The sequence below is a fragment of the Arvicola amphibius genome, chromosome 2 (assembly GCF_903992535.2).
Source record: "Arvicola amphibius chromosome 2, mArvAmp1.2, whole genome shotgun sequence".
NCBI classification, from domain to species: domain Eukaryota; kingdom Metazoa; phylum Chordata; class Mammalia; order Rodentia; family Cricetidae; genus Arvicola; species Arvicola amphibius.
This window is the reverse complement of record NC_052048.2, coordinates 189,321,869-189,332,566: the sequence shown is the minus strand read 5'-3', so window position 1 is coordinate 189,332,566 and position 10,698 is coordinate 189,321,869. Positions and strand designations below refer to the sequence as shown.

Here is a 10,698-nt window from a genome sequence, read left to right as displayed (position 1 = left end):
CAATATAGACCCCTAGGTTCTGCCGGGTCTTCTGAAGCAACAGAATGCTTCCTGCCAATGCTGTATAGTAGACCACTCTTTCTCTGCAGATCCTGCAATGGACTCCTTACAAAACACAGGCAGGCCTGCTCACAGCCAGGCTCCTCCCCTTTCGTTGCTGATTCACGTCGCAGCAGGTCTGAGAGGGTGAGGTACCAATTGCAGCCCACGAAGAGGCGTGCTCCACACCAGACTCTCAAGGAGGATTGCTGAATCAAAGGGTGCAATTTTATATTGCCAAATTACCCTCTGTATGTATTGTACCAATTTATACTCTTATCAGCAATGTACGGAGTGCAATGTTTTCTTGACAACTCAGCAACAGAATATTTGGTGACTGTTTAGAAAGTTTGACAAATGGGTACCTATTAAGTGATAGGAGTACAGTCTTCTTAAGTGTGTATTTCCCCAACTATAAATCATATTTAAATATATTTCTTTTGTTTCTTTCCCTTTCTGTGAATTTTATGCTCAGATTCTTAAGGGGTTTTTTTCTTATTTTTGTTCATTTTCCTTTTATTTCTAGTATCCGTTTATATGTTGAAGAATAAAGCTTTTATGATACAGAGATTCTCCCAACTTTATATTGTGTAATATTCTTCTACATTTCCGCTATACAGATATTTTCACTGTAATGACTCCATCATTTCTTTTGTTTTTTGTTTGTTTTTCCAGATAGCTATCTTGTTTTCTAAATATCAGCGATTGAATTTTCCTCTGATTTGAAATTGTCATTTCAGCTACACTGAATTTGTACAAAAGTATTATATTACATAGACTTGTTGTCCTGGACTGTCCAGTCTGTAACCCCGCCGGCAGGGTCAGCTATTCAGGGTCCTCTGAAGGGGCGCTAACCTGCAAGACATGGGCTGAAGAAGAGGAATGGAGACCAAGCAAGATTCTATTGTCAAGGTCTCCGTTTATTGGGGTGAAAGTTACAGCTTATATACCCTTGAATGGGGTGGAGGTAGGGGTAGGCAGGAACTCTGCCGGGGTAACTGAAGGTCATCAGCCAGCACCTGGTGTAAGCCGAAGCATGTGATTCATTAACATTGGAGTAAGGGGTAGGTTTCGTTAGCAGATGTGATCCATTAGCATTGGAGTAAGGGGTGGGTTCCGTTAACGGATAGCTCTCAAGATAGTTTGGGATGAGGGGTGGGATCTCTGTCAACATCCTTAGGGCAGTGACCTCTGCAATCCCTGTAAGGACGATGGTCCCTGACAAATCTATCCTTAGGAAAATGGTCCCTGACAAATCTATCCTTAGGAAAATGGTCCCTGACAAATCCCCCTTCCTTTTATTAAGGAAGGCAGCTAATAAGTGGAGAGCACTGGTCAGAATCTAACCACATAGTCAGACCTATAGGAGAAGGGACTGGGGCAAGGAGGACCCTTCTCTCAGGTGGAGTCTCCTATCCTCTCCTGGGAACAGAGGGGTGTCTTATGGGTAGTATTAATTATTTTTTGGCCCTTAATGATGGCCTATGATGAGGGCTCTTGTCTTAGGTCGAGTGGGGACCAGGTTTTTCTCCCCATTACCCGTCGTAGGGTTCCCAGGGCCCTGTCTTAGGTTGGGGGCGGTCCCGCCATCAGTTGCCCATCCTTGAAGCTCCTCAAAAAGGTATCTAGCAAGACCAAAGTAAGCAGGTCTTTGAATGCAGGGTCCCTGTCTTAGGCTATGTGGAGGGCAATCCTCATCCCCTGACATCATGCCATGTTGGGCCGGCCTGTATGGCCTCTGTATGATGTGCTGTTCAGGGGAGGGTTCCACAATATTCCCGTCATTGGGCCTCTGCATGGATATTAATGAAAAGACTGCGAGGAGCTTCTAAAACAAAAGGTATAAAAGATGTAATTTGGACACCAATGACTCCATCTCTGGACAAGAAGAAAGGGTACCTTCCAAACCCAGTATTCACCTTTTAGTCTGACCTATGGTATAAACTCCTTCCTAAGTGTCTACTCCAACATAAGATTACGAGTGCTGCTTGCCAAAAATTTTTTCCATGGATTCCAGGTTTGGGGTCTGTAGCAAGGGTAGAGAGACAGAATGCATGGTCCTCTCCCTGCAGTACTTTGTCTCACACCCGTTTTGCTGGTGTCTATGCCTATCGTGGACAGGCACACATATCTCTGGGTTTTATGTGGCAAAATCTAAAAATTTTTAACATATGCTTTAAACCCAAACGTTTTACAGGGTGTGTCAAACTTTTCCCAACATCTATAAGCAGTTACAAATATCATTAGGTCAATTCCAGTAAGAGTACAATGACAAACATTGTTATATCAAAACACCACCAGTTCCAGTCTCTGAGCAACAGTTAAAATCCTGCTCTTTCCCCTTCTTAAGTGAAGAGGAGTTAAGATTTTAATCAAAAGGAGTTTTGTGTCCCAAAGATTAAAACAGTCAGATGTTAAGTCTGCATCTTAGCTCCAAAGCAAACAGAATTCAAACTGCAGAAAATTGTAGTCACCAATGGTCAGGTCATCTCAGCAGGGCATCTGTGTCTGTGTCTCAGGTCTGGAAGCATCTCAGCGTTTGTGCTTCAGGGCAGGTGGGATTCCTGGGTGGGTGAGCTGGATTCAGCTACCTGAAGCACACCTTGGCAATTATCTCAGCTGAATCTCTGGAGGCAGGATGTGTAGAGTGGCATAGCAGGTCCTGCTATCAGGCACTTCTCTCCATGGGGGCAGGGAAGACTGGATGAGGACTTCCTCCAACTCCTCTCTCCTCGAACTCCTCCATGGGGTGTCCGCAGCTATTACATCATCAGGTCCAGCTTTATTTTCTTTCTGTGAAACAAGGCATAAACATATCCTCGACCCCAAATATATATAGGTCGGGTTTTTCTTATAATGCATTGTAAGGGCTTTTTTTTTTTACCTTGCATTAGTAAAGATCAGCTTGATGTTATCATGTCAGATCTGTTCGCATCAGGATCTGTTTGCAACTTTTTAAGTTGCTTTCAAGGAGCCTTGGTATCATAAATACATGCATGGCCTTTTCCCCAAATAAGCATAGGGTCAGGGCCAGCCCAGACTCCCAACAGGGGGTCCTTCCATAGGGCTTGTGCATAAGTAGATTGGGTAGAAGGGTGCCACAATCTGTCCACAGCGGACTGCCCTTGATTGTCCAAAGTTAGGAAATTGAGCACAGAGAGAGCATCGGCCAATATTGTCTTGGCATTGCCTTTTATGGGGTAAAGGGTCTCTTGTGCCATTAACTTAGAGATGGTATGCTTCACTAAAAAGGGATAGAAGGGCAAAACCTTGGATGAGGTAGCAGGCGCATGTATCCAAAGAAGCGGCTGCTCCTCTTGCCACAGGAGCCCTGATGGCATATAATCAGTGGCAAATGTCAATAGATAAAGGATTTTTTCAGGATCAAAATATCCTAAGCCTTGTTGAGAGATAGCTTCTTCTACCCTTATAAGGGTGGCTTCTGCCTCTAATTTAAGCCTTTAATATCTTAACTGGCAAAACTGGGAAGGTTTACCCAAAAGCAGCATTTTGCTTTTTTATAAAACTGTTGTTGAATAAGTTTTACATTTAATACATAATTTGCCATAGCTGTAATATACTGTACTTATAAATTATTGTACATTTTACCTGTTTGAGTACCTGTTAGGCAGCTTCTTTAATCTTTTTATTGGAAATTGGCTCATTGTTTTTTGTAAGAATTTTACCTATTGGCTCAAAGTCTCCTATAAGAATATTATAACTAGGGCTTTAACCATTGTATATCTAATTAAAAGTTTGTAAGCTATCCTCTTAAGTTGTAAGTCTGCCTAGCAGATAGGAAAATGGAAAAAAAGGAAGCATTTTAACTAATGATCGACATGTAGAAGAATAAAAATAGATCCACATCTCCATGTACAAAACTCAAGTTTAAATGAGTCAAAGGCCTCAACATATAAAAATTACATTGAACCTCACAGAGAAAAAATTAGAAGTACACTTTGCCACATCTTAAACACAGCCTCAGTGGCACAAACATTGGGAGAAACAATAAATTATATCTCCTGAATTGAGAAACTTTTGTATGACAAACATAATATCAGCCTATAGAATGGGAAAAGATTTTTACTTATCATAAACCCATTTCAAAAATATATGAATAACTCAGGAAATTAGTTATCAAAAAATTAATCCAATAAAAATATTTGTTACAGACATAAACTGAAAACTCTCAATAGACGAACTTAAAAGTGACTGAGAGACACTTAAAAAATGCTCAAACATAACATCCTTTAGCCATTAGAGAAATGCAAACCAAAACTCTGAGATTTCATCTTATCCTCGTAAAAATGACCAAGACTAAAAATTACTACTTATGCTTAAGAAAATGTGGGTAAAGACAAAACTTCATTTCTGGAAGTACAAACTAGCACAGCCGCTTTTGGATCATAGTATGGTTATTTTTTAAAATTAGGCAACTATCTACCTTGAAACTCAGCAATACCCCTTTTGGGCTTAAATACAAAAGTTTTTCAACCATACCAAAAGGACATGTGCTCAGCTATGCTTACAGCAGAATACTTTATAATAGTCAGAATCGGAAAACAACCCAAATGTATCTGTTTTACACCTAGGATGAGATATCATCCTTTTAAATAGCCATAAATACCATAAAATATCTTGGAGTAACTCTAAGCAAGCAGGACAGAAGTTTGGATCCTGTCATCTCTGCTTGTGAAGGAGTAAATGTTTTTTATTTTTAACCATTATCACTTGTTAGAGGATAACTCTGGCCCTTGATAAATTTAGTAAGAGGCCTGAGTCTCAGCAGTCCACCCTGAAGCAACACGTGGCAGCAGGAAAAGACCACAAGCTGAGATAACTCGACTCCCACCCAAGAGCGGGCCATACAAATGGAAAAACTTGTATGATAAGAACTTTAACTCTTAAGAAAAAATTAAGACATTAGAAAATAAAAAGATCTCCTTTTTGGGGGGAAAGTAGAAGAAACACAGCAAAAATGACAATCTCACTAAAAGCAATCTACAGATTCAGTGTAAATGTCCATTAAAAAACTATAGCAACATTTCTCACAGAACTCACAAAAACTTAGGATAGCCTAAACAATCTTAAAATCCTGTACAATCAAGGAACTTCAGAATGTATTACAATCTCTGACTTTAAACTTTACCACAGTACTGAAATCAATCCACCTTGGGTATAAATTCACCTGCCTACAAACAGCAGATTTTTGACAAAGAAGCAAAATTGTGAAATGGAAAAGAAGCATTTTAACTTGCTTATCTCAGAGGCTACCTTAATTTAAACCTGTCTTTTTTCCTTTAGCTGAAGCTGCGCCGCACGACAGGGGGTGGAACACAGGCTTACTTTGCCTGTTAGTGTTAGTTAGACTGCCTTCCCGAGCTCTGGAGGGCGGATTTTTAACTATCTTTTTTATTTTAGCTTGTAAATCATAAAATTAGGAGAATTTTTTAATCCTTTCCTCTGTTCTATAGACTGTGTGAGGTTAAATTTGCTCTCTAAACTTACTCTTGCTTCTGCTTGCCTTTTACCCACAGGTGAGTTAGGTTAGCTGACTGTGTGCACGTGGCCCTTCACAAAAATCATTTTTTCTTTACCTTTTTTACTCATTTAGCATGTAATAAAAGTTGCAATTCTACATCTATCATGCTTACTGATTCTCAATAACTCTGCCATTGTTCCTGCTCCATTCTTACTCCCTTTAGTTACCAATATATATAGCTGAATACTTTCCTTATCCCCATTATAACTTATTTACAAAGTTTTACTCCCTATTTTTGTCCTGCTTTTCTACATTTTTTTTCTATGTTACATCTCTATTAAGAGCCCAGTAACTGAGGACAGCCTCCAGCACAGGGTCTCCATTTTTTAACATTTTACTAAGATCTTTCCCTACCTTGTCCCATGTCTGGGGGTGAATTCCTGGGCTGGTTAAAATTAACCAGGGGCATTTTTTTTATCTATAAAACAAAAGAATTCAACTAAATCTCTCTTTTTTTTAACTCTTACTCCTCTCTCCCTAAGTGACTGTTGAAATTCCTCTACGAATTTCTCTTCCTTTGGAAGCGATTGTCCCATGTCCTATAGACGACAACGAACCTGCGCCTACCTCCGTCCTGCAGACCTGTCCGAGTATCACAGCTGGTCAGGACCTTATTTTCCTTCGTCCCGGGACTGCGCCTCGTCGTCCGATTAGTTGGCCGTACTTCAGGGTCCCTGTTCGGGCGCCACTGTAACCCCGCCAGCAGGGTCAGCTATTCAGGGTCCTCTGAAGGGGCGCTAACCTGCAAGACATGGGCTGAAGAAGAGGAATGGAGACCAAGCAAGATTCTATTGTCAAGGTCTCCGTTTATTGGGGTGAAAGTTACAGCTTATATACCCTTGAATGGGGTGGAGGTAGGGATAGGCAGGAACTCTGCCGGGGTAACTGAAGGTCATCAGCCAGCACCTGGTGTAAGCCGAAGCATGTGATTCATTAACATTGGAGTAAGGGGTAGGTTTCGTTAGCAGATGTGATCCATTAGCATTGGAGTAAGGGGTGGGTTCCGTTAACGGATAGCTCTCAAGATAGTTTGGGATGAGGGGTGGGATCTCCGTCAACATCCTTAGGGCAGTGACCTCTGCAATCCCTGTAAGGACGATGGTCCCTGACAAATCTATCCTTAGGAAAATGGTCCCTGACACCAGTCTATGGGTAGATATTTATCATAGTTTTAAATTGTGAGGTTATACTATAGTTTTTTTGTTTATAAGATAAAATTTAATGAAAATTGGTCAGTGAGTATATATGATTTATGGTGCTAGTCATATCAAACTGCCACAGAAATGTAAAAGAGAAGACATGGTGAAGAAAATGTTACATATTGTCATCATCTGATTCATCTTCTTCCTTCGAAGACTCCTTGGCATACTTCTCTGCTTCCTCCCTTATATCTTTTGGAACAATTTCATGTCCTCCTTTCAACAGTTCACCAACCCAGCTGAGTTCCAGTTCAAAAGCTTTGTCCTGCCGGGCGGTGGTGGCGCACGCCTTTAATCCCAGCACTTGGGAGGCAGAGGCAGGCGGATCTCTGTGAGTTCGAGGCCAGCGAGGTCTACAAGAGCTAGTTCCAGGACAGGCTCTAAAAAAGCTGCAGAGAAACAGAGAAACCCTGTCTTGAAAAAAAAAAAAAAAAAAAAAAAAAAAGCTTTGTCCTTCACCTCACCATGTACTATATAAATTATTTTTGTTACTTCTTTAACTACATCACGGCAAGTCATTTCTTTCATCTGAAGCTTCTCTATTTCTGTCTTTGCAGCCTCAGTAGCCATATGAAACCCCCCGACGGATCAATCATGTAGAGTTGTGGACCATCATTCACACTGTAAGACCCTAACACGTAACTGCGCCAAAAGGTCTAACAGCACTGTAGAGTGTATAAGCGTGCACATACATGACCACTCTGTCTGCAAGATGTTTGAGAGGAATGTGATAGCCAAAGTTAGATCTAAAGTTGGACGCCGCTTCTCTTGCTATGTCTTCTAAGGAACGAGCATCTGCCAGCAGACCTGTGGCTGCCATTCCAACATGTCGATCAATATTAAAAAGTCGTTTATTGGAGCCTTCTTCATAAAGTTTAGAAAGGACTAATTTTTCTACCCTGAACACAACACCATCTTTATATCTGATCCCAATAGCTGTACTACTGTTTTCCATGGCCTTCATAGCATACTCAACTTGAAAGACTCTTCCATGGAGCTCATGGTGCCGACCCTGGAAGCCGTGCAGCGATCCCAGGCCTGAAGTGTTATACTATATTTTTAGTTAGGAGAGAGCCTGTTTAGTTTCACGGTCTTCTAAGGCACCATTCAAGTTCATAATAATCTTTGACTTTGTCTATATTTCTTATATAGATTTAATTTGATATTTCTATAATCTTATGTTAAATGAACAAGTTCCTGAGGACAATTAACATGCTTATCATATCAAATATTCATATAGAAGCAAGAACATAGGTTCCATTAGTTCCTGTTTTATTGGGTGTTTTAAGTTTTGTTTCTTATAGATAGTGTACATTTCACGTAAGTTTTATTTCTAGGTATTTGTTATAGCAAAAACAATCCCTTTTTTCATTATGTATTCTAGCTGGTAACTATTTGTGTATCAGAACTTATTTCTATGTGTTTACTTTGTACCTCAACACCTTACTAATTTTTTTTTGTTCTATGGTAGTTTTTTAACTGTTTATTTGTGGAGGGGACACATGAGTGTCAAGGGCCAACATGTGAAAGCCAGAGAAAGTGCAGGAATTAGTAAGTTCTCTTCTTCCACCATGTGGATCCTGGAGAGTAAACTAGGGAACATCAGGTTTAGCAGTAGGTCCCTCTACCCACTCCCCCTATGTTCTACAGAAATTTTAATGTTGACTTGGGTCATTTGAAATTACGTCTTAATGTAATATGATATAAATACACACACATACACATACATATACATATACATACATATGTACACATATATATACATACACATATATAGCACACAAACTTTTTTTTCTGGGCTGGAGAGATGGCTTATCAGTTAAGAGGACATGGTTTTAGTTCCCCATACCTACGTGGTGATTTACAACCATCCTTATCTCCACTTCAGGAAATGTGATGATCCTCTGAGGTCTCGGACAACAGGCATGAATGTGGTAGACTTACATATATGCAGGCAAAACACTCACATACATTGTATAAATAAATGATTTTTTTTTAAATTTTTTTCTCTCAAGTGGACCTTGCATCTCGCCTGGACAGGACAATAGAGTCAACCTTGTTGGCAGAGATGTGGTGAGCCAGCTCCAAAGTTGTGAACTTGGGAGAGCTGTCCCCATACTCATGCCTTGTAACTGCTTAGACTGAGGAAAGACAGCCTCTCACCCCAACCCCCTCACTTACCCCTACCTACCCTTCAATGCCGGAGGCAAATGAAAGAGCTGATCCTGATATCATAAGAGCCAGAGACCTGTCCCTGCCTCCCGTCGGCTGCAGCACTCGGGAGAGCAGGCCCTGCATCTCACTCAGGAAGCACGATAGAGGTGAGGGTGAGCCAGTCCTGAAGTTGTGAACACCGGAGAGAGGTCCCCACTAATCATTTGTCATGTGGTGGTGTGGATGAGGATAGATGCACCCCTTACCCTCACTCCTCATTGCCTGTGACTGATGAGCCAGCTGAACCTCCCGCTTAGCAGCTGCAGCACTCAGGGTCAAAGTGGACTCTGCACTTCTCCTAGGCTGCACAGTAGAGCTGACCCTGACACAGGCGAGGCAGACCGGAACTTGTGAGAACTGGCAGGCTGACCAACCCTGCAAGTACCCAGGGCCAGAATCAAGGTTATGTGATGGCCCACCCCAACATCCGCCCCATCTGTGATCTGCTAGAGCACGGGGGTGGGGGTTGGGCATGGGATCAGCCCTGTGGACCCAAGGCTACAGGATTTCCATGATACAGTGAAGCAACGGGATGTCCAGAGGAAGAGTCCCAGTGGGGGTCAGGCGTCCATGGTATAGCAGAGACCAGAGGCCTTGAACCAGACCAATGATTCTGTGTGGTGAACTCCTGCAGGTAAGAACGCATGGATAAAGGGGTTTACTGCGTGACTCACTGTGGTAAGATTTTTCCCTCTCCCCTCTGCCCCTTTTATTCCCCGTTTTTCTCATAAATTTTATTTTTGTTTTATTCTGAGGTGGGGTGGAGATGGGTGGGATCGGGAAGTATGATGTGAAAAACACAAAAAAAATAGATAAAAAGAAAGTTTTAAAAATAACACTGGGATAGACACTCATTAGGTCTGTATGTCTTTGTCACTGGAATAAAGAACACATAAAGCAGCTATCGACTGAGATCCTGGGGTACTGGATCACATGACAATGATCGCTATTGGAAAAGAATGTGAGAAGATTAATTCTGGTATGCAGTAGTGGTTTTAATACCTCTGCCTTTCCCTCTCCCTCTCCCCCTCCAGTAAATAAAGTTACCTTGTTATATATTTATAACATTAAAAAAATCCCTCATCTTTCTGTTACCTTTACCCTAATTGCCTTCTCTAACTTAGGAATTTTTACTAAAGTGAAAACAGTGGCAGTCATGATCATCCCCATTTTTTTTTAATTTGTAAGACTTCCTCTAGATTCAATAAATGTATTATGAGTGTTTATCAAAATTTAGTGTTAAAACATTTTCAGTGGTGTTCCAGGATGTTTAGAGATGATCTCACAAATTTTCTTAGGATTTATTAATATAGGAAACTGTAGTGATAACTATCCTGAAATTATTTTATTATTTAAATACTTAAGAAAGCAGAATTTCACCAGACTGTGGTGGCACAAGCCTTTAATCCCAGCCCTCAGGAGGCAGAGGCAAGTGGATCTCTGTGAGTTTGAGGCCAGTATTGTCTGTAAGGTGAGTTCTAGGATAGCCAGGGCTGTTACACAGAGAAACCCTGTCTCAAAACACTAAAAAAAGGAAGGAAAGGAGGGAGGGAGGGAGGGAGGGAGGGAGGGAGGGAGGGAGGGAGGGAGGGAGGGAGGGAGGAAAGAAGGAAGGAAGGAAGGAAGGAAGAAAGAAAGAAAGAAAGAAAGAAAGAATGAATGAATGAATCAGGGTTTCTCTATTTAAGATAATTGAAAGACAGA

The 10,698-nt window shown here is 41.2% G+C and overlaps 1 protein-coding gene across 1 annotated transcript; it reads right to left on the bottom strand.

Annotated features, from left to right (window-relative positions):
* Positions 1 to 6,895: 6,895 nt before the first annotated feature.
* Positions 6,896 to 10,152, bottom strand: LOC119807368 (proteasome subunit alpha type-3-like). Its single transcript, XM_042054576.1, is given in 6 exon segments — positions 6,896 to 6,996; positions 7,245 to 7,352; positions 7,355 to 7,426; positions 7,429 to 7,818; positions 9,201 to 9,369; positions 10,090 to 10,152. Coding segments are annotated over 6 exon segments (903 nt in total).
* Positions 10,153 to 10,698: the final 546 nt, after the last annotated feature.